Genomic DNA, 24,794 nt, shown 5'->3' on the forward strand with positions numbered 1-24,794 from the left:
GCTGCACGCCCGTGTGGCATCCCCGGCAGAGTGGGGCTAGGCCAGACCACACAGGGGTGGGTGTGTGTGTGCGTGTGTGTGCACGGCACTGCTCCCACACACTCCCCTACCAGCATGGCTGCAGCCTGGCCTGTCCCCTCAGCAGAGCTGTACTGCGCAGAGCAGTGTTTTCGGGCTGCAGAGAGACCCCATCCGGAGGTGGGACCGTGGGAGCGCATGGCTTAATGTGGAGGAAGCTACCGAAGGTGCAGCTAACGTCCCCGGCTTTGCAGAGCCAGGAAAGGTGGCATACTCTGTTTTTTCATTGTGTACTCTACCTTGTTTCGGCTTGTTTAGAACTTGACGGTACTTTTCGTTAGCTTCTATCTAAAAGGTCACGGCTGGACTTTTAACAGTTTCTGACATTCTCACTTGCTGGCAAGAGAGCAAGACTTGGGGAAACTTTCAGCTCCACTCATTTATGGAGGAAACCCGTATCTGTACGTGGGGGGTTCCGAGAAGGGGCTACCAAACTACCGGACTATTTTTTAAGGTTAGCGGAGCGTGTAAGCAGTCTTTTGCCCTCTACAACTATATTTACCCCCAAAGTGGATCATTTGAGTCTTTCCGTTTGAACCTAGGCCTCAACTCAGAAGTCATCTGGTTTCCTTTTGTGCAATCAACTTAGTAATGACAGAATTTCAGCATATTTTGGATATTTTTTAAAGTTTCATAAATAGAAAAGGAGGCGACATACTAAAGGCCCTTGCCTTGGAAATAAGGAAAGAAAAGAATAAAACTATAATTAAATTTCATAAGACGTTCTATGCTAAATAAAGGACTGCTGGTAACAAAGGATGAGATCCTAAAAATGACCCACAAGGCTAAGTTTGTACATGTACATACATGAATCTGTGATCTAATGACTTTCTTCCTCACTGTAGTATAAGTTCCACCGTGGGCCAGGAGTGGTTTTCTAAATGAGTAAACAGCATACCACCTAATGTTTACTTCAAATTTGGGAACTAATTCATGTGAATATTAATAATTAATGAAAATAGACTAAGCCCGTGAACTGAGATGGCAAGCACTCTCCTAATCATTACACCAGAGCATCGAAGAGAGTGAGACTGTGTTTGCGACACCACCACACACCCCACTTGTATATTTAAAGCTCATCGTGTGAAGTCTGCCTACACCTTATCGTCCCACACTTACTTGAGAGATATTTACCTATCAAACTGTTTTAAATCTGAAGCAAATCTGGATACATGAAAAATATGAGGCAGATATCCCAGCAATACAAACACCACCAAAAGCTCCGCTGTATTTGCCAGTACTGCTGTCTACTGCTTAGAAGTTATTGAGAAATGGGCGCCTGGGTGGCTCAGTGGGTTAAGCCTCTGCCTTGGGCTCAGGTCAAGATTTCAGGGTCCTGGGATCGAGCCCCGCATCGGGCTCTCTGCTCGGCAGGGAGCCTGCTTCCCCCTCTCTCTCTCTACCTGCCTCTCGGCCTACTTGTGATTTCTCTCTGTCAAATAAATAAATAAAACCTTAAAAAAAAAAAAGAAATGTATAAAAAAAATTGAGAAATAAAATATCACATTTTTAAAATTCACCAATCTTAGGGCAAAACTGTGCATTTACTACTGCTGGAGTGAGAAAATCCGAGAACACATGAGTTGTTCGTCTGTACTGTATGGTGACTCAGCATTTTCTGCTGTACACGCGCGAAAGTACCCAGGATTCACTGTTCCACATTCCTTGGGTTGATGTAAATTGTAAAGTTTACAATTTAAATTTACAATTTAATTTAATTTACAATTTAAAACACTCTTTCTGTATTAAAAAATGCTAAAGTCTAGATTATGCCGAACAGCCTTAGGAAGAAAGGATGACTTACCGTAATGACTCGGAGAACGCCGCCACCGTCATTCACAGTCACCTTGTGGAGATTTCTTGACACGAGGCCTTGGAGATCTTGGCTCTCCCACACGATGGTGCCTTCAAAGCTCTTTTTGTGGAAAGATAAAGTGAGTCGATTTCTTTATCGTTGTCATTTAGGTATTAAGTACGTTTTTAAGGAAAAATAATTTTTTCCCTAAAACCTATTGGTTACAATTTTTATCCCCCTACTCTAACACACAGCACCGTTAACATGTTGGTGTATACGCTCGAGTCATTTTTCTCATGCGTATCTGAAAGATACAAGTACAAAGAGTGCAGAGACAATTTTGCTGCTGTTTGCATGTCCCTCACGCCGAAGAGTTTCCTGTTGTTACAGCTCGGACGACCGCTCTTTGCCGCGCACACCCAACGGACGTGCATCAAGTCGCGATCCCGAGTCACGCAGACATGTCCCCGTGGCAGATCTGGGCTCTACCAACTATGTAGTGAAGTGTGTTTTGGTGTGAATGTTTATTTTGTTTCAAAATACATTTTCAGAGGTGAAGTTATGGGGAAAAGAAAGAAATAGAGATATTTTGTACAGATTTTGGGACACGATGTCAAACTGTTTTTTCAAAAAGGAAATTATCTAATTTCCCAATTTATAAAAATACTACCTGCACTGTATTCTTCTAAGTATGGGATATTGATGAAAGCAAAGACATTTATGTCAATTTAGTAGATTAAAAGATGATTACACATTAACTGCGTTTCTTTTGATTTCTGAAGTTTATAAATTATACAGTCTCTGCTGGGAGGTACTGATCCATGCCTCTTTGCCATTGAGCTACTGAGTTTTCTATTTTTCTTATTAATCTGTGTTATCTTGTAATAAATAATTCTATTTCTATAATACATGCTAAAATATTTTTTTCAGAACTGTTTGCCACTTAATTTTTTTTTTTTTTTTTTACTTAAAAGGTCCATAAGTTTTATTTTATCAAATCTGTCAAGCTTTCTGTTTGTGATAATTATTAAATTCTGGGCTTAGAAAGTTACATTCTCTTTCCCAAGTTTTGACACACATTTAAATTCTAGTGTCTTCTAACTTTTCCAGGAGGGTTCAGCTGCTCCTTTGTACTGCTCAGGCCATCCCCACCGTCAGCCCCTCTGGCTTGCTCCAGAGATCCAACAGAGGGCAGCTGGCATCCAATTTTTCTCTACCACATCAGCCTATCTTCTTTTCCTAATACCCCACTTATCAGTCTGATACTTCCTATTTATTTTACTACTGTCGAACTAACATTTCCCACTAGAACACAAGCACCATGAGAGCAGGGATCTCGTATGTCTTATCGAGCACCATACTCCTGGCACCTAGAATGGCCTGACATGCATAACAGGCATTTGAAAAATATTTACTTAGGGGCGCCTGGGTGGCTCAGTGGGTTAAGCCTCTGCCTTCGGCTCAGGTCTGGGCTCAGGTCTGGTCTCAGGCTCCTGGGATCAAGCCCCGCATTGGGCTCTCTACTCAGCAGGGAGCCTGCTTCCCCCTCTCTCTCCTCCTGCCTCTCTGCCTACTTGTGATCTCCGTCTGTCATATAAATAAATAAAATCTTTAAAAAAAAAAGAAAAATATTTACTTAATAAACATTGTTAAACTCAAAGTTAATTGGAATGATTTTTGGTCTAGAACCACCAGACAAAAGATACAGCTTTAATTATCTTTTAATTTTTTTTCACGTATTAAAATTAAGAGATAAAGTGCTGTACGGTCTCAGTTAGCCAGCATTAGGAAGGGCACTATATAAAACTGAACTTTCCAATAAGTGAGGCCAGTGGTTTGGAAGGTTAATTCTTTCAAGCAAGGCCAGTGGTTTGAAAGCTTTTTGTAAAGCACTATAAGTCCTCTATGAAACAGAAACGCTAGGAATTGGGATTCCTCGGGCAGTCTGTCACTTTATAGTCTGCACTGTTGGGGAGACTCCTGCTGTGCTTTGAGGAGCCCCAGGGCTCCAGAGAGCAGGCCTCTTGGACACACTATGGGTGGTCACTGCCTGACCTCGAGCACGGAGAAAGCGATGCCCACCTCACGGGGCCGGGCCGGGGGTTAATGATGACACGCGTGCGGCGTGCTCCGTCTCTGCTCAGCACAACGGAGCTTTAAGACCACTAGAAGGAAAGCAGAAAGTGAAGGGCCCCTTGCAAAGATCTCGTTGTCTTATCTTGGAAATGGGCACAGACTATTTCTCTACTCTCCCTGGAAAGCCTTAACTCTCTAGTTGAATCTTGAGTCCCTAAAAACAGCATCCGTACAGACACATGCGCAGAGGGAAACAAGCCGAGGGAGAAATACAGCAAGTATCCTGGGAAACATGTGGATGACGTCACATTCCTCTAACCTTTCTATATGTAGTCAAGTTTTCAACAGTGGATCTGTATTCCTTTCCTATATTTTCGCACTTTTATGATCAAAAAAATGTTTTAAACATATGTATACAAGGAAATAAATTTGGGGTCAATCTTCTTCCAGACATGAGGCGTTCGTTATTTAAACTTTTGAGTGTCTACGACGCAGCAGTCTATGGGCTACTCGAACATTTACGGAGGTGACACAGCTCCTATCTTCAGGCCTTCATAATATGCCCTGCTGGGGTCAGGGACAGAGGAAAGTCACTCTGCCTGAGGTGCGCCAGGACTCCAGATGACAGAGCCCGGGGCGGAGTGTGGCGGGCGTCTGAGTCAGGAGAGGGAGAGGCGGACGAGCACTCCTCAAAAGGCAGGCGTGGGCGCCCTGCAAGCCCGGGAAAGCGTGGAGAGTTTAGTGCCGCTGAAGCCCCAGGCTGAGGGAAGGAGACGCGGAAGGCGGGCTCTGTCTGCGCCGCCTGCGGGAACAGAGTCTGTCCTTCACCCCCAGCCCGGGGAAGCATGTCTGTTTGCAAGCACAGAAGTGACGCAATCCTAGCCCCCATTTTAATCGGTCGCTCCAGTAGCAGAACAGCATCAGGCAGGCCGGTAAGGAGACTGGTAACCGGACTACTCTGGAGGTGCAGGTGAGGAGTCAGCACTAACCTAGAAATTCAGACTGTCTTCTGAGAAGCCGAAGGAGACACAGATACATGGAAAGATATTCAAGCTCGCAGACTGGAAGCATTAATATTAATATGTCCATACTACTCAAAGCAATCTAGAGATTCGAGGTAATCTCTACCAAATTCCAATGGGGTTTTCATAGAAATACAGCAAGTACTACTAAAATCTGCACAGAACCACAGAAGACCCCAAACAGCCAAAGGAACCCGGAGAACAACAAAGCTGGCATCCTGCTTCCTGATTTCAAACTGCATTACAAAGCAACTGAGAACAAAACAGCACGCTATTGGCATAAAAACTGGAACAAAGATCAGTGCAACAGAAGAGCGAGCCCAGCACCAAGCCCATGCATAAATGGTCAATCCACTTACCACCGAGGAGGCAAGAGTCTACATGGGAAAGGCAGCTACTGCCACAAATGGTGGTGCGAAGACCAGACAGCCGAGTGCAAGGAAAGAACCTGGACCACTACGCTATGCCACACACCAAAAATCACCTCAGAATGGATTTAAGACCTCAACAGAAGACCTCACGTCGTTAAGACCCCTAGAATAAAACCTAGGTGGTAAGTTCCCTGACACTGGTCTTGGCAATGATTTTTTGGGATTTGACACCAAAAGCAAAGGCAACAAAAGCAAAAATAAACAAGGAGGACTACATCGAACCAAAAAGCTGCTGCATAGCACAGGAAACCATCAGCAAAATGAAAAGGCAACCTATGAATGGGAGAAAATATTTGCAAACGATATACCTGACAAGGAATTACTACCCAGACATATAAAGAATTCCCACAACTCAACAGCAAAAACCAAACAATCCAATTAAAAGGTGCGCAGAGGATCTGAGTAGAATGTTTCCAAAGACAACACAACGCACAGACGGCCAACAGGTACATGAAAAGATGCTTACCACCACTCATTATCAGGGAAATGCAAGTCAGAACCACAATGAGAGACCACCTCACGCCTGTCAGAATGGTGACTACAATCAGAAAGACAAGAAATAAGATGTGGAGAAAAGGGAACGCTCGTGTGCTGCTGGTGGGAACGTAAACCGTTGTAGACGCTACGGAAACAGTATGGAGGGGCCTCAAAAACTGAAAACTAGAACTACCATATGATCCGGTGATTCCACTTCTGGGTATTTATCCAAAGGAAATGAAAACACCCACTTGAAAAGACACCTGTGCCCCTTGTTCACTGCAGCATGTTTACAAAAGCCATGATGTGGACACAACCCGAATGCCCACAGGCGGATGGATGGATAAGGATGTGATCCAAACACACACGCACACATGCGCACAAGCACGTGCACGCATGCATACACACACAACACACAGAGGAATATTATACAGCCATAAAAGGAAGGAAACCTTGCCATTTCCAACATGGATGGACCTTGAGGCCATTATGCTAAATGAAATCAATCAGAGAAAGACAAACACCGAATGACTTCACTTATATGTGGAATCCAACACGTTTTTAAAAACCAAAAAATGAAACACTGAACTCTTAGATACCGAGTATCAGATGGGTGGTTGCCAGAAGGGGGTGCTGAGGGGCTGGCTGAAATGGGTGAAAAGGTGCAAATTTCCAGCTGTAAAATAACAAGTCCTGGGGATGGAATGTACAGCATGGTGAGCAGTTAATAATGTTGTACTGTATATCTGAGAGCTGCTAAGTGAGTAGATCTTAAAAGTTCTCATAAGAAAAGATATGTAACCGTGGTGAACGATGTTAACTAGACTCAGTGTGATCATACTGCAATATCCAATCATTATGCTGTACACCTGAAATGAGTATGTTATATGTCAATTATATCTCCATAAAAAAAGGAAAAAAAGACTGCTTTCTGAGTTGAATCATTAAATGCATACGTTAAAGGGAACAATGTCTCTGATTACTGAGAAGGCTCTGAGATTGAGGCTTAATTGCTAAACTCACTACCTCAAAACAACAGATCAAGTGGCCCCTCCACAAAACTGGCTTGAGAGAGGAATCTGCGAGGAATCTGGGCAACGGGGCAACGTCTAGTGGGAGGGAGGCGCGGGCATGGGAAGCCACCGACCACTCCAGTCACCTCGCGCCCGAACGAGCCAGCTCTGGGAAACAGACACATCCCACTCCTGTAAGCAAAGCCAAGGATCAAACCCAGCACTGCTCTGAGTTGGGTTTTTGGTGTCTGACATCCCAGTAAGGAGGTTCCCAGACAGGGGTCATGACTTCCAAATCTAATAAGCTAATACCTATTAAAGATGAATGAACAGGTACTCTGGTTTGCAAACCGGTCTCCTGTGAATTTATTCAGTTTCATTCAGTGAGACTCTGGTCATCTCCGTGCGAACTACCTGGAAGACCAGTGCTAGAACCTGAAAGCTAAGTCCGAGACCCTTGGTAACGTGCAGCTGCTCTGGGTTAACCATGTGTCTTTCTTCTGGCAAAACAGCCTCCTGCCCTTGTATACATTCTTCTAAAACTTTACCAGTAATAGAAATTTTTAAAAATTTCATTTAAATTCTAGTTAGTTAACATATAGTGCAATGTCGGTTTCAGAATTCAGTGACCCATCCCTTACATACAACACCCAGTGCCCGTCACAACCAGTGCCCCTCTCAATTCCCATCACCCACCTAGCCCAGCCCCCGCCCACCTCCCTCCACCAACCCTCAGTTGGTCCTCTATTGTTATGAGTCTCTTATGGTTTGTTTCCCTCCTCCCCCACCATAGGTTCATCTGTTTGGTTTCTTAAATTCCACGTATGAGTGAAATCATATGGTATTTGTCGTTCTTTGACTTATTTCACTCGGCATTACAATCTCTAGCTCCATATGCATCACTGCAAATGGTAACATTTCGTTCTTTTTGATGGTTGAGCAATACTCGTGTGTGTGTGTCAGACATAATGCTGCTATAAATATTGGGATACAGGTGCCCCGTCAAATCTGTATTTTTGTGTCCTTTGGGTAAAGACCCAGTAGTGGGATTGCTGGGTTGTAGGGTAGCTCTATTTTCAACTCTTTGAGGAGCCTCCACACTGTTTTCCAGAGCGCCTGCACCAGCCTGCGTTTCCACCAACAGTGTGGAAGGGCTCCCCTTTCTCTGCATCCTCACCAACACCTATTTTCTTGTGTTGTTAATTTTAGCCATTCTGACGAGTATAAGGTAATATCTCATTTTTAAAAAAGATTTATTTATCTAAGAGCATGCACGTGAGCATGTGCAAGTAGGGGAAGGGGTAAAGAGAGATGGAGAGAAGCAGACTCCCCACTGAGCGCGGAGCCCAACATGGGGCTCAATCCCAGGACTCTGAGCTCACGACCTAAGCCAAAATCAAGAGCTGGTCACTTATCCGACTGAACCACCCAGGTGCCCCTCATCATGGCTCTGATTTGTGTTTTTCCTGCTGGTGAGTGATGTGGAGCATCTTTTTATCTGTTAGCCATCGGATGTCTTCTTTGGAAAAATGTCTATTCATGTCTTCTGCCCATTTATTTTCAAAATTTTATTTGAGAGAAAGGGAGCAGGAGCAGGGGAAGGGGCAGAGGGGAAGCAGACTCCCCACTGAGCAGGGAGCCTGACACGCGACCCGATGCTAGGACCATGACCTGAGCAGAAGGCAGACGTTTAACCAATGTTTAACCACCCAGGCTCTCCATCATGGTCCACTTAACAGGATTATTTGTTTTTGGACACTAGCCCTTTATCAGACGTGTCATTTGCAAGTATCTTCTCCTATTCCGTGGACTGCCTTTTAGTTCTGCTGTTTCCTTCACTGTGCAAAAGCTTTTCATCTTGATGAAGTCCCAACAGTTCATTTCTGCTTCTGTGTTTCCCTTGCCTCTGGCAACGTGTGTCATAAGAAGTGTCCACGGCCGAGGTCAAAGAGGTTGCTGCCTGAACAGTGATAAAGTCTGGGAGAACTGGAACCAAACACACCCAGGAGGAAGAACTGATAGGACTGAGTGTGTGCCTGGATATGAGAGTTGAGGGTAAATCCCATGATTCTGGTTTGGGCGCCTGAGAAAAAGGAAATACCGCTACCCAAGACTGAAATACAGGGGAGATGAGGACGGACGGGACAGAGATGATCTTAGCGTCAGAAAGCCCCTGGGACACCCGTGTGGAGAAGAAATTAGAATTTCTCTAATTCACATTAGAGAAATGTGAGCCATAGTTGGATTCAAGAGCGGTAATGAATACAATTGCTGAGGAAGGAGTAAAACAAAGCAGAAACCTGGGTATCAAAGCCTAATGACTAAGAGGAAATCGAGAGGCGTGCCTGGCTGCTCAGTCAGTGGAGCATACGCCTCTTGATCCCGGGGTTGTGAGTTCGAGCCCCACGCTGGGTGTAGAGATCACTTAAAAATAAAATCTCTGAAGAAGAGGAAAGTGAGAGAGGACATGATGAAGTACACCGGGAAGAAGGACCGGGCCGGATGTGACTGGGCCAAAAGAAGGCAGATCACGTAAGCTAAGAGGAAAACGTGATCCACGAAGCGAAGGACAGAAAGTGTCCCCTGGAGCTGGCATTGGGGTCACGGGCCTGCCGTCTCAGATGATCCATCCCAAAAGTAAAAGCTATCATGACCAAATAAAAATGCTTCACCTTCAAAGTATGATTCTAGAAAATACGATGACAAAACAAGTCATTCTGTCCCGTCCGCTGAGCTGACCCTGGCATTTTCCCCCTGTTTCAGGGTGGCTCCTGCTGGCGCCCGCAGCAGTAACTCTGTGACCGGGATATGCCACAGCATCAACGCTGTGGACTAAACTGGGTAACTGCCCGAAAACCTCATCGGCCCCCAACACAATCCTGGTGTCTCCCCTGCACTTCCAGAAGCCAGCGGTGACTGGTGACCGGGGAAGGGGGGAGCGGAATCCACCCTCCCTTTCCGGCACCTGCTCCTGCCCCGCAGCACAGCTGACCTCTGGTTCTCGCTTCTCTCACAGGCCCGCCTCCTAACTCTCTGACACAAAGTCACCAGAAAGCTGGGGACCTCTTCAGAAGAGGCACAACTTGTTTGTGGCAATTCCCTGCTAAGACCGTAAAACCAAAACAGAAGCTGGGAAACAGCCCGGTGTGGGCGGGAGAAAGAGCTCATAAACGATCCCAGCGGTAAGGTAAGCTCGCTCTCCGCAGGCCCTTTCACTTGTTAATTCCCTTGTGCCACGTTTCTAACTTCTCATCCAAGCCAACAGAGTAGCTTAAATCTATACTACTTTAGCACTTAACAATTTTTTATGGATTGGGGAAATGACTGCATCTGAGGAATGTCAACTGTCACCAACAGTGACTGTGTAAGTACCCGCACAGCCAACGGCGATGTCTCTAGTGACTCAGGGGAACAAAAATAGTCTTTTTTATCGAAATTAGTTTCAGGTTTCAACTGCAGCAGTAAGGAAAATACAAAATTAGAGAAATAAATATTTTAAGAGACGCGCACAGCAGTCTCCGTTTAAATCTGTGACCCCCACTGAGATTTATGCTTTGGTGAGTCACAAGATGAAAACACTACAAGAGCTTTGCTTACTTGACAAGCTGTACTGCTGACATGTCACTCCGGGAGGCCGGGAGGCGCAGAGGGACTAAGACGATGGGCAGATCATCTACTACTCTCTTGAAAATGGCATAAATGATGTTTGTCTTCGTCATTCTTTGCTGACGATACGCAGGCAAACCATTCATCACTGTCATTTTTTCTGTGCTAATAAACCCAATTAGGCTGGAGGCAGCAAAAATGAGCATCTATGTACATTTAAACACGGTTTCAACAAAAATAGAATTTTTCTGTAAAAGGAAGGAATTTTTCAAAAAGTTGTTTTTATAAAGCTAATACGTATTTATTACAGAATATCCAGAAAATGCACAAAAAGGAGAAAACAAAAATCATCCATAATCCTACCTCCTCACCCCTGGGTAAAGTCACTGTTAAATAATGGCACATTTTTAAAAGAAAAAAATATGACTCAGAAGTAATGAAAAATAAAAAGTCAATTTGGCTTAAAGCTTCAAGTGAAATAAAGCTCACAAGGCTGTAGGCACGAAAAATCTTAACCGAAATGGCCATTCATCGTCTCATCATTAGCATCTCCTGCTACATACATAGTCCAGTCCTTGCCTCAACCCAGTTATTTTGAAAAACTTCAAATCTACAGAAAAGCTGAAATTAACCCCAGATTACCTAGACTCACCAGCTGTTAACATTTGGCCACATCTGCTTTTCCTCTGTCTGTATACATGTCCTTTTCTGTTCTTGATGGTTGTTAAACACTTGAGTACTCTAACATGTATTTCCTAAGAACAAGGACATTCTAAGGGAAAGTAATAATTTTTGCGGATTAGCCAAACTGTATAATCCTTTTTAAAAAAAGATTTTATTTATTCATTTTGAGAGAGAGAGGGAGAGAGCACAAGTGGGGAGAGGGACAGAGAGAGGGACAGAGAGAGAGAGAGAACGAGCAAGGAGGAGGGCCAGAGGGAGAAGCAGGCTGGCAGAGTCCCCGCTGAGCAGGGAGATGGACGTGAGGCTCGATCCTAGGACCCTGGGATCATGACCAGAGCCGAATGCAAAATTTGTACCTCTAGGGGCACTCGGGTGGCTCAGCTGCTTAAGCATCTGCCTTTGGCTCAGGTCATGATCCCAGGGTCCTGGGATCGAGCCCCTGCATTGGGAGTCCCTGCTCAGCGGGGAGCCTGCTTCTCCCTCTCCCTCTGGCTGCCACTCTGCCTGCTTGTGCTCTTGTGCATAAAATCTTTAAAAAAAATCTGTAAATCGATCTAGAAGACTGACCAAGACAATGGGGCAGGCTCTGTAATGCTGCGATTAGCCTGAGGTTTTAAAGCTGATCTTCTTCCTCTTCGCCCCACACTGGGACTCCTTCCTCTGAAAGTTTCTCAATGTCGCCATCACCGACCTTTTGAGCCAGCTAATTCTTTGTTGTGGGGGCTTGCGTGTGTGTTGTAGGATGTCCAGCAGCACTGTTGGCCCCTAGATGCCAGGACCACCGCACACCCAGCTGTCACCCTGAGCGAGTCCCTGGACATCGCTAAGCGCCCCCGGCGGGCGAAGAGCCCCGGCGGGAGACTCTGCTCTTGAACGACGGGTCCCGGAAGTCCCGATGAGCGGCAGCACGAACAGGGACAGTGCGCATTCATCTCCCCCGAGTGCTTACCACGCGGCAGCACGTTCGGCATTCTGCAGGTCTGAAAATCATTTAGTCCCTTGAATAAGCCTCTCAACCGGCTGGCGGAGCCCCATCTTACGGATGAGGGATGGACGCGGTGAGACTGAACGGCCTGCACAGGCCACACCGACCCCGAGCGGCGGCGCGGGGCTGCTTGGACTCGCTCATGCTGCGCCCACGGCCGCCTGCGCGGACACCTGCTCCCAAACGTGCCCTCACGTACTTACTCCCTGGTACGTCATTTTTCTCTTTCCTACTCATGTCAACCCGAAGCCTTTTCTGGGCAAATCCACTCTACGCCAGCCTTCAGACCGCTCCGAGACCACCTGACACAACGCCAGTGTCCCGGGCTCCTCGGAGCAGCAGGACTGTCCCTCTGGGAAGAGTTCTAGCAACCACAGAAAGCCTGGGGCGCTGCCCACGCTCGTTCTGAGCAAAGTCCCATTGAGGACTTGCTTCCCCCTTCGGGGAGCTTGTGTACTAGTCAATCCGGGACAACGGCTCCCACCACACCTGACACGCGGTCAGCTAGGTACCAGCTCAGGGCCAGCCCCTCTCGTCCCTCCGGGACGGCAGCTGCTCTCAGGGCAGGGATCTCTCACTGTGTCCTCACAGAGCCCCGGTGCTTGGCACACACTAATTTCTCAAATATTTTCTGAGTAAATGAATAAACAAAGCGAAGAATGGCTTCCTTCAAAACCTGAGATCCAACACTTAGCGAACACGACTTAGCTAAGCCACTGCTCTTGATTAAAAGTTAAAATACTTTTTGCTGGGACATACTCTGCCCCCTCCCTTGGCTCATGTGTTCGCTTGTGCTCTCTCTCTCTCTCAAATAAATAAATAAATAAATATAATCTTTAAAAAAATAAATGTTTTTGAGCAGAAGTCCATGTACAGGTGAAATGAAGGAGATCCCGTTCGCATCTACGGAGCTGACATACATAGCTGTACTACTTGTACTGAACGCCATATGCTCCCCAGCACATGATGAGATGCGCTGTATAAGGCAAACAGAACCCCGGACACGCGTGGTAGGAAAATGTTTCTCGGTTTGTCAGTAGAGCTGGTCTCAGGTCTGGCTTCCGTGTTTTAGCTCAGCTCTGACGGTGCAGGACGAACTCCACAGCTGATCTACGGTGACTCCCAGAGATGCTTGGGAAACTGACCTCTATGTGGTTCCAAAGCCTGAGGAATGTACTCGGACTGGACTCGACCGGCCTGGAGAGGCCAAGCCGCATGGCTGACTAATCCGTTCTCGCCCACCACTCGATGCTCGGAAACCACCCTGCGGCTTAACCGCAGGCCGATGCGGGCACTTGGCAGGTAGGGGAAGGGATCTCTAGGACCCATCTACTCAAGATTGGACCTAGAAGGACCTAGAACAGGACAGCTGTGTTTTCAGACATGTTCCACAACCTCGAGAAGTTTTATTCATCTTGGAAATGTGGCCAGTCTCTGCAATTAGCCCGCCTGCACCTACCACCCGGGCCCTCTTTAGATAAGTAAACGGCCCAAGTTACTCAAATGGTATCTGGGTCTCGAGTTCCATCAGTCCGTACCTATAACTATCCTTTGTCACTAGAACCATCACGCGGTTCTCGGTCCACTGAGCGAGCCAGGCAGTGCCTGTCCAAAGGGGTGCTGTGGGGACTGCTGAGGCGTCCCGGAGCCGAGGAAAGGGACGGTGCCGGGTGCTACGCTTTTGTCATCTGGGCACAGAGCCGGTGGCCTCACCCAGTGCCCTGAAGGGCTGCGCCGGCACAAGGAAGTGTCAACCGGCGGCCTCGAGAGCACAGTGCCAGGCCTTTGGTGGCCGCGCGGCCCCACGGCCTGTCCCCTCCACCCTGTACCTCGGGCAGGATGAACTGCTCCACGGGCTTGTACCACAGCCTGTTCACCTGCACGCCGCAGCTCGGGGGGCTGAAACGGGCCACGAAGAGGGCCTCCTGCAAACGGGGGTGGGGGGGGACAAAAAGAAAGACTTTGCGTTAGACACTGTGTATGCGGCAAGTTTTCCAGCATCTTCTGTCTTGGGCAGCTTAATCCTTGATGCCCCAACCAGGGTTATTATGCGTCTCCTGATGCTGAGACACCATCGTGTTTTCCAGCGTGGTCACGGCTATTACGTAGATATTTAAGGTAACAAAAGCTGCCCTAAAGTTCTAAAACACACAATAAAATCCACATAACCTTAAAAAAAAGCCCACCTTGAAATGAGGAGCATTAGGGGCGGCATGAGGTGTTAAGTCAAGCCCAATTATTAGGCTTAACCCCAAGGGTTAAGAAGAAACTGAAAGATCCCATCTTTCCACACAGAACAAAGGTACTGCTGGAGCCCCCCCTCCAGCCCCCCTGGCCAAAAAGAACCTTTAGAAGAAAAAAAAGGCACAGACACAAAAAAGGAACATAAAAGAAGGCTGATTCCCACTGTGTCTCTAGGTACTCCTCGTTAAGGGCACTTGGCTCTAAGGCGCTTCGCACGGTGTTTTTTATAATCCGTGGCCACCCCGCAGTGAAGGAGTCCAGAGACCCCATTCTCCTGACAGCATTTGCTCACTTTGTGTCTCTGTGTCACATTTTGGTAACTCTTGTGGTATTTCACATTGTTCTGTTGTTACTGTGTTTGCTTTGGTGATCTGTGATCCTGCTTTAACTGTGGAGGAGCCACGAACTGCTCCCAAATAAGACGGCAAACTCACCTGATAAACCCACGGACCGGCACTTCCTCACCCCGCTCCCTGTCCTCGGGTCTCCCCTATTCCCTGAGACACAACAATGTTGAAATTCAGCCACTTAATACCTCTACAATAAGTGTTCAAGTGAAAGGAAGAGGTGCCTGTCTCTCACTCTAAATCAGAAGCTCGTGTGGTCCACGATAGCCAAACGGTGGGAAGAGCCCAGATGTCCACTGACAGATGAATGGAGAAGGAAGATATGGGGGATATACACAGTGGAATATTACGCAGCCATCAAAAACGAAATCTTGCCATTTGCAATGACGTGGATGGAACGAGAGGGTAGTACACCAAGTGAAATAAGTCAATCAGAGAAAGACAATTATCGCATGATCTCACTGACATGAGGAATTTGAGAAACAAGGCAGAGGCTCATAGGGGAAGAGAGGAAAACATGAAACAAGACGAAACCAGAGAGGGAGCAAACCATAAGAGACTCTTACTCTTAGGAAACAAACTGAGGACTGCTGGAGGGGAGGAGGTGGGAGGTTGGGGTAACAGGGTGATGGACATTGGGGAGGGTATATGTTGTAATGAGCACTGGGTATACAGAAGATTGATGAGTCACAGGCCTGCATCCCTGAAACAAATCATACATTATATGCTATTTAATTGAATTTAAATTTCAAAAAAACTTAAAAGGATGTAAACTTAAGAGTTAAATAAATGACAATGCAAGCCAAGTTAATAAATACACACACACACACACACACACACAGCTAGTGCGATGAAGCTTAGTGAGGAAGGCACGTTGAAAGCAGGTACAGGCTGAAAGCGGGGCCTCTCACTCCTCTTCGCGAACACAAAGGAAACGTTCCTGAGGGAAAGTCTAAGGGCCTCTCCAGGGGACGCGCGAATCGGAGCGGCCTTGGTGCCGATACAGAGTCTTAGTCATCTGGACAGAGGCCAAACCAGCCACACCGTCGCCTTAAGTCAAAGCCTAATCCAGAGGAAGACTCTGACTTCAATTCCATGAAGGCTGAGGGAGGCGAGGAAGCGGCAGGAGAAGGGCCGGAAGGCGGCGGAGGTGGGCGCAGAGGCGCAAGGACGGACAACGTCTCCATAACCTCAAAGGGCCAGTGAGGCCGCAGGTGCCGACGGAGAAGCCGCAGCAAGTTCTCCAGGGCACGGAGCGGAGATCATTCAGGAAGGTGGCTATACTGACCAACAGATTACCAGTGTAGACAAAGCAGCCTTCTACCGGAAGGAGACACCACCGGCGGCTTTCCTAGCTAGACAGAAGTCAACGCCTGGCTTCGAAGCCTCAGAGGACAGGCCGACTCTCTCACTGGGGCTAACGCGGCTGGTGACCTGAGGGCGCGCGCTCACCGGCCGTTCTGCAAATCCTCGGGCCCCTGAGAATTACGCTAAATCCGCTCTGCCTGTGCCCTATGAATGCAACTACAAACCCTCGGTGACGGCGCATCCGTTGACGCGTGGTTTCTGGATATTTTAAACCCACTGCTGAGACCACTGTCAGAAAGAAAAGATTTAAAACATGACCGCTCAGTGACTATGCACCAGGTCACCCAGGAGCTCTGACAGAGACGTACGAGATGAGTGTTGTTTCCACGCCCGCTAACACAGCATCCATTCTGCAGCCCACGGATCAAGGAGTCATTTCGACCTTGGAGTCTTATTATTTAAGGAATACATTTTGTAAGACTGCCACAGACTCCTCAGACGGATCTGGGCAAAGTAAACCGAAAGTGTCCTGAAAGGATTCATCATTGTAGGGGCCATTAACAACATTCATGAGCCCCGGGAAGGGGCCCAATACCGACACGAACGGAATCTGGAAGGAGGTGATTCCCACCCTCACGGAGAACTCTCACAGGCCCGAGTCACTGCAGATGTGGTGGAAATAGCAAGAAAACTAGAATTAGAAGTGCAGGCTGAGGATGTGGGCGAATGGCCGTGATCTCATGATGAAAAGGAGCGGCTTCTTACGGGTGGTTTCCTGGGATGGAAGTGACTCTGCGTGAAGACGCCGCGAAACCGCTGGAATGACAAAGGATTCAGGAAGCGGCACGAATGTAGCTGATACAGCAGCTGCAGGGTTTGAGAAGTGGACCCCAATTCTGAAGGAAGTTCTACATCGGAGAGAACGCTATCGAACAGCATCACATGCTAAAGCGAAATCATTTGTGAAAGGAAGAGTCAGCCAGTGAGGCAAACTTCACCGCTGTCCTATTTTAAGAAATGGCCCGGGCCACCCCAGCCTTCAGCAGCTGCTACCATGGCCAGTCGACACCCACTGACATCGACGTAAGACCCTCCCCCAGCAAAAAACCCATGACTTGCTAAAGGTCAGATGATGGTGAGCATTTTTTTGCAATAAAGTATTTTTATTTTTTAAAAAGATTTTATTTATTCACTTGAGAGAGAGAGAGACAGAGACAGAGATAGCGAGAGAGAGCACAGGCAGGGAGGAGAGGGAGAAGCAGGCTCCCTGCTCAGATGCGGGCTCGATCCCAGGACCCTGGGATCATGACCTGAGCCGAAGGCAGACGCTTAACGACTGAGCCACCCAGTGCCCCAATAAAGTATTATTATTTTCAGATTTTATTATTTATTTATTTATTGGAAAGAGTGAGAATAAGAGAGAAAGAGAGAGAGACAATGGCGGGGAGGGTCAGAGGGAGAAGCAGACCCCCTGCTGAGCAGGGAGCCCAGTGTGGGACTAGATCCTGGGACTTTAGGATCATGACCTGAGCTGAAGGCAGTCGCTTAACCAACTGAGCCACCCAGGGCCCCCCAATAAAGTATTTTTAAATTTAGGTATGTGCCTTGTTTTTTCGACATTTGCATTAATATTAATACTATGGCACATGTCATAGACGATAGTAAAGTGTAAACATAACTTACAGGTACACCAAGCAAAATGTTCATTTGACTTGCTTTCCTGTGATATTTGCTTTACTGTGGTGGTCTGGAAGCAAACCCACAGTATCTCGGAGGCATGCCTGTACTGTTTTCTTTGAGTCCTTCCCAGTTTGTTTTAGGCAAGAACATTTCCTACTTCTCTCATGCATATTCTTACAGGCCACCTTATCACAGGAGAAACTTCTGTTAAAACTATGAAGACCACACAGAAGCTTAGGATTGGGGGGTTTTAGCGGATTATGCGTATTTCTTTCATTAACGCCAGTTGTTGGCCATATGGTGGTAATACCTTTTGTATTTTGAGTACCTGCAAACCTATTAGCATCCACCTTAGAATAGGCCTTCCTTGAGGACAAAGATTAACTTCTCGGCTAACACTATGGCAACTGAAAGATAAATCAACATTATCAAAATACTGTCTGGGCCAAGCCTCTTCACTGATAACTCAAACATTACGAATGGTTTTAAAAAAAATAAAGACAACATATACTAAGACAATTAAATGGATCAAAAGGAGGGATGCCTGGTTGGTTCAGTAGGTTAAGCATCTGCCTTTGGCTCAGGTCATGATCCCAGGGTCCTGGGATTGAGCCCCACAAAGGGCTCCTTGCTCAGCGGGGAGCCTGCTTCTTCCTCTCCCTCTGCCTGCTGCTCTCCACTTGTGTGCGCTCTCTCTCTCCCTCTCAGAAATAGTCTTTGTTAGCCAATTTAACTGCCTGCTAAAACAAAACAAAACAAAACAAAAATCAATACTCTTCGAGAAATATAATAGATCCAGAGATCCTGCAATGAATTATTCACAATATCTAGGATACAATCCAAAGTTACTTGATATAAGACAAACCAATCCATACCCAAGAAAAAAAGATAATAATCAATAAAGACAGACCTCAACATGATTCAAATATTAAATTATTTATTAAACTAAACAAATAGGATTTTAAAGTCATTATTGTATCTAAGGTTAAACCTGTAAAGAAAGTATGTTCAAAATGAATGAGCTCAGGAAATTTTAGAGAAATAAAACTACAAAAGAGAATTAAGGGGACATGCAAGAACTGCGAAGTACAATATCTAAAATGCATTCGTCGGTGAGGCTGAACAGCAGATCTGAGATGCAGAACAGTCTGTCAATATGAACACAGACGGAAGGAATTAGCGAATCTGAAAAACAAAGAATTTTTAAAAAATGGACACAGCCTCATGGTCTGTGTAACAATGGCAAAAGGTCTAACATGCATGTAATTGGAATCCCAGAAAGAGTGGAGAAAATGGGGCTGAGGAAAATTTTTTGAAGAAATAACAGGTGAAAGTTTCTCAAATTTGGTAAAAAACAAGAGTTACAGATAGAAGAAAGCTGCCAAACCCTGAGCAGCATAGACAAAAAGAATAAACCACACCCGAGGTACAACACAACCAGACTGCGCAAAACCAAATACAAAGGGGCGCCTGGGTGGCTCAGGCCATGATCCCGGGGTCCTCGGATCGAGCCCCACATCAGGCTCTCTGCTCAACAGGAAGCCTGCTTCTCTCTCTCCCACTTCCCCTGCTCGTGTTCCCTCTCTCCCTGTGTCTTTCTCTGTCAAGTGAATAAATAAAATCTTTAGAACAAACAAGCAAACAAATATCAAAAGAAAATCTTAAGGGCAGCCAGGACAAACAGACGAAAAAACCACTTACATATACCATACACAGGAACAACAATATGAAGGATAGTTGGCTTCTCACCAGAAATAATGAAGGTCAGAAAATATTAAAACGACATCTTTAAAATAGTGAAAAGAAAAGAAGTCAACCCAGACTTTCTATATCCAGAAAATATTCCAGAAGAAAACAGGGGGAGGGGAGGGAGGGAGACAGAATAAAGACAAAATAAAAACATTTTCAGAAAAATGAAAATGAATCAAATTCATTACAGTAAACTTGCACATTCAGAAAACCTGAATATTCAGGAAGGGATGAGGGGCACTAGAAATGTAAATGTGTGGGCAAACATAAAAAATGATCCTCTAAATTACTTTAATACACGTTTAGCTGTTTAAAGCACAAGTTATAACACTATACTCTTATGTTTTACATGAAAGGGTACAACATTAATTTTAAGAAAAATGACAATATAGGATGTACACTGTAATCTTTCTGTCAACTACACATAAAAAAAGAGGAGTGCAAAGAGCTATAGCTGATAGGACAACAGAGAAACTGAAACGGAATTCTAAAAAATACTCAAACCCAAAGAAGGCAGGAAAGAGGAACAGAAACAGAAAAACGTAGAACAAAGAGCAAAATCACAAACACTTCGATAACTGCATTAAATGTAAATGGATAAAAACTCCATTTAAAAGGTAGAAGAGATTCTCAGACTAGATCAAAAGGAAGACCCAACTACATGCTGTCCTCAGGAAACACAATTTCTTTCTTCCTTTCTTTCTATCTATCTATATCTATATCTATATCTATATAAAAGAAGGATGCCTGGGTCGCTCAGTCCATTAAGTATCTGCCTTCAGCAGATCATGATCCTGAGGTCCTGGGATTGAGTCCCACATCAGGCTCCTTGCTCAGTGGGGAGCCTGCTTCTCTCTCTCCTTCCACCTGGGGCTCCTGCTGCTTGTGCTCTCTCTCTGGCAAATAAATCAATTAAAATCTTAAAAAAAAAAAAAGAATAATATGTCATGACCAAGAGGAAGAGGAAGCTGATTTAACATTTCAGAATCAACAGATGTTAATTCATCCCACTAACAGAATAAAGGAGAAGAGCCCTGGAAACATTCTATATGCCCAGCAACAGGAGAATGGAATTGCTAAGCTGCTTAGCAATTAAAAAGAGGAAAAGGGATAGGGTACCTGGCTGGCACAGTGGGCAGAGTATGCCCTCTTGATCTCAGGGTTGTGAGTTCAAGCCCCACGTTTGGTATAAAGCTTACTTAAAAAAAAAAAAAAAAGAAAAGAAAAGTAAAAGAAAAGGGAAAAATCATGAATACATACAAGAACATGGATGAGTTACAAAAACATGTTGAGTGAACGAAGCCTTACAGAGGGGAGTACTTTATGATTCTATTTACATATGAAATATCACAATGGGCAAAACCAGTCTATGGTAAAAGAGCAAAAAAAAAAAAAAAAAGTCTAGTTAATGATATGCATGCTGAAGTGTTTAGGGACAAAGTGCCCGGATGCCTGAAACTGACTCTGAAATACAGTCAGGAAAAATAAGACAGATCGTTGAACAACTTTATATATGATAAAAAAAAAAAAAAAAAACAGTTTGCTGGATTTGCTTTAAGATTTTATTTATTTGAAAGAGAGACAACACAAGCAGGGTGAGGGGCAGAGAGAGAGGCAGACTCCCAGCTGAGTAGGGAGCCCGATGTGGAGCTGGATCCTGGGACTCCAGGATCATGACCTGGGCTGAAGGCAGATGCTTAACTGACTGAGCCACCCAGGCACCTCGAAATACGGCAAAATGTTAACTACTGTAGAAATTAGGTAGCTACATGGGCATTCCCTGTATAATTCCTCCAAGATTTCTACATATGGATCTCTTCAAATACAATTCCTTCCTAACATACTCCTTCAGATGTACTCCATGAACAAATCAGATTATGCTACATACCAGGAAGAGAGTAACCCCAGTTGTTTTAAACTTCGATTCCCTCAACATCTTTATTACCAAAGACATTTGAAGTAGCTGTTAGCCTTGTATTATAGAGACAAACTTTCAGGGTTGGAACGAAGAGACACTAATACTTGCTTATACCTTAGAGTCCCGAAGTTTCTACAATCATCATCAACTTTTGTAATTCCGTAGGCTTTAGGGGATTTTAGGTTGGGAATTTCTAATCTGACCCAATCTCTTCTTTTCTAGATATAACACATTATTTTTCATTGGTATTCTGCTCCCCAAACAGCGTATTACTATATTATGCTATAATGTATCCAATCAGTAAGGGAAGAAAAGTAGAAATCTTCCAACCAGATGTAATGATATAGTCTTCCAATCTACTATATGCCATGAGGAAAAAGCTGGTATTTTTTTAAAAGAAAAATGGGGAAAACCTTGTACCAAACAGTGCATTACCTCTTGTTCCGCCTGGTAAAGCTTGACCGTGATGTTCCTCTGGAAACCCACATCACTGGCATCATAAAACACCCCAAGACTGGTAATAACGATGGGGTAGAGAACGCGGAAGCTCACGCTGACAACTCGGTCCTCAGAAATTCCTGAGGAAGTGTCTTCAGAAAGACTGAATGCCTCAATTTCCTGGTTCAAAACTAAGGAAATCATAAGAAAAGGAGTTTTACATAACCAAACAAATATAATCTTACAATTCTTTCACAAATGGCAGTAATTAAGGAAATTCTTCAGAAATATGGCTGCTTCTAGGAAAAAAATAAGTTAATTTTGAAATTTAAGAATGAAATTTTTAGCTACATCTAGGTAAAATATTTAATTATCAGAACTACTTTAATAAGTTTTTGTATGTATATGTGTGCATATATATGTCTAAATGCCATAGAGGAATAATCTATTAGGAAAGGTTCTAATAAATAGGGATATTAAAACAGTACCTAATGCAGTCATAAATAATGAGAAAATTCAGTCTTGCTCTGCAAATTCCAAAAATTCTACTTCTTGTTGGGCAATTTAAGATACTTGTGATGTCACATGACAAAAGTCCTTGAAATCACTTCCAATAGCACTGAAAAATTCTATATAATACTGATAAATACTATACAATACTGATAAATACTATATAACACTGATAAAAGAGAAGCACATCAGAGTAGCATTTCTGACCACATACTGTGTGCCATGCCCCATCACATTTACGAAACTTCACAACTACGCTGAGTGGTCGTGGCATTATCTGGCCTCAGGTGTTATGATACTGAGGCCTGGAGATGTTAAGTGACTTGCCCGAGGTCACAGAAAGTGGCAGAGGCGGGAATCAAACCCAGGTTTATGCACTTCAAACTCAGTGCTCTTTCCACTCCCCACAGCTGCCTAAATCTAAGCCAAAAACAGTCCTTTGCAAATAATGTTTTCAATTACCATAAATGGATCAGGACCGATTACACGAAGTAGTTCACATGGCTGAGAATATCAGTGCTACTTTGTGAAGTAATATAAAATTGTATTCTAAAAGATTTTATCAAAGTTCTTTGTATCTTTCAGAGCTGTGGTTTTCCAATTTTCCTGCTCACACAACCACATCAGTGAAACACATTTGTACACACACTCATATACCTATTTACAAAATAGACACATATATTTTTGTTACCAATATATTCAGTCTTTATAAAGATAACATTGTCTTCTTTTCAGATAAACAGAAATTCAGTTTTCTTCCCACATCCAGATCATCTGGATTCCTACCTTCGAATTCCTACCTTCGAATTCCTACTTAGTAAATGCTCAATAAAATGTGCCTAATTGGAATCGATGACCCCCACCCACTTCCATACATAAGCAGAAGGGGGAAGAAGGTGGATACACATTTTGTCATGGGCTGGCCAAGCACTGGCCACAGAGTCTAGACTCCAAGGAAATTGGATGACGGCAAAAGTTTTCTTTTTAATACACTCAGTAAATATAAAAGACTCAAAATATACGCATATAGGTTAAGCATACTATAACATAACTACATATCTATTAAAAACAAATGTACCTTGAACTTCAAGCTACCTAGACACAGGAAGTCCTGCTGCTTTAGTAATGCTATTAATCAAAACTTCTAGATATCCAGAGGAGCATGATGATTAATTAACACTCATGATGACCTTAAGGTATTGAAATAAAATGAAAATGGCAATTGAGTCATCAAAAAGGCAAAATAAGGTTCAATATAAATGTAGTTACACCTACTGAAAATTTTTTAATCTAGGTATTGCACTTATGAAAATTTTCTATTAATAGCTCCCTTCCTTTACTATTAATGGATAGTAACACTTAACATAATAAAAGTCTGGTTAATTCAAGGTGAGGTCTTTAAAATTTGATTTGGTTTTGGATTTCAAATGTAATTTGTTCTAGGCTACTCTTACATCATTAGCAATGCAACATTTTATTAGGTTCATGGTCCCTTTGGGACTCCAGTGCAAGCTAACGACCTCCTCACAGAAACGCAATTACACATGACATTTTACTTACAATGTTAACTAAAAGAGGATAAGTAAGAAACCTCAGCTTTACACAATACAGATAATTTATTTATCTGTAAACCAACTGAAACTCAACTTTATAAAAGGCAGGTTCTTTAAAATAACATTAAGTACCATGTCCCAGGAACAAGGCTAAGTTTTTATATGTATCAACTTATTTTATCCTGTCAATGCCTATGAGGTAAGTGCTTTTATCCCCAGTTTACAGATGGTGAAACTGAGGAACAAAGGGGGTAAATAACTGACCAAAGGTCACACAGCTCAAAAAGGCAGAGCGTAGACGTAAAGCCACGGAACCTGACTTGAAAGCCCAGGCTTTCAACAATGACAACACTATCACTGCCTGTAAGAGTAAGGTGTACGTAATTATAAGGCCTGACAAATCTTAAAATTCCAGGGGTCATAATTGGCACACTTAAGTCTTTGAAAAGACTTAGAACCATAGCTGAACATAACAGGAAATGCTGGTAAAGAAAGACATCTGCTTACACAGTTAGCAACGTCCTAAAACTGGTTCCCTGGTAATAGAGGAACCTGATTAGGACCATCTTTCTTCATCATCAAAACTCCCACAAATCTTTAACTGTAAGGAATACAAAATATTACTCAGATTTAAAATTCTTACTATTTGTTTCTTTTGCAAGATCTTATAGGCAATAATGCTAAGGGAAAGTTGACTCATAATATTTGTACCAAGGTCACTATAAATTGACAAGATGGTGAAATCAGCAGGTGTCTCAAAGTTCAAAACTCAGTTTTTTAGGATTATCTATGCACAAGGAAATCTCCAGCTGCATCTGAATCATACTGAGAAACAAACTCTCCTGGATTCTGAAATTAAATATATCTAAAAAGACTCTTC

General features: G+C 44.2%; 1 protein-coding gene across 3 annotated transcripts in view; it reads right to left on the reverse strand.

The window, feature by feature from the left end:
- The window catches only part of B3GALNT2 (beta-1,3-N-acetylgalactosaminyltransferase 2), a 58,555-nt gene that overhangs the window by 12,945 nt on the left and 20,816 nt on the right, over nt 1-24,794 (reverse strand). For 2 of the 3 annotated variants that reach the window (XR_013967904.1, XM_080822459.1), the window contains exons 4-6: nt 21,849-22,042; nt 13,997-14,092; nt 1,883-1,993 (exon numbers count right to left, since the gene is read on the reverse strand). Coding sequence is in view for 2 of the 3 variants with exons in the window: in XM_080822459.1 (XP_080678585.1) it covers nt 1,883-1,993; nt 13,997-14,092; nt 21,849-22,042 (401 nt within the window). In the remaining variant the exon portion in view is untranslated. The remainder of the gene's footprint in view (nt 1-1,882; nt 1,994-13,996; nt 14,093-21,848; nt 22,043-24,794) is intronic. The other variant, XM_080822460.1, reaches the window with a different exon arrangement.

Source organism: Martes martes (assembly GCF_963455335.1).
Source record: "Martes martes genome assembly, chromosome: 14".
Taxonomy (NCBI): Eukaryota; Metazoa; Chordata; class Mammalia; order Carnivora; family Mustelidae; genus Martes; species Martes martes.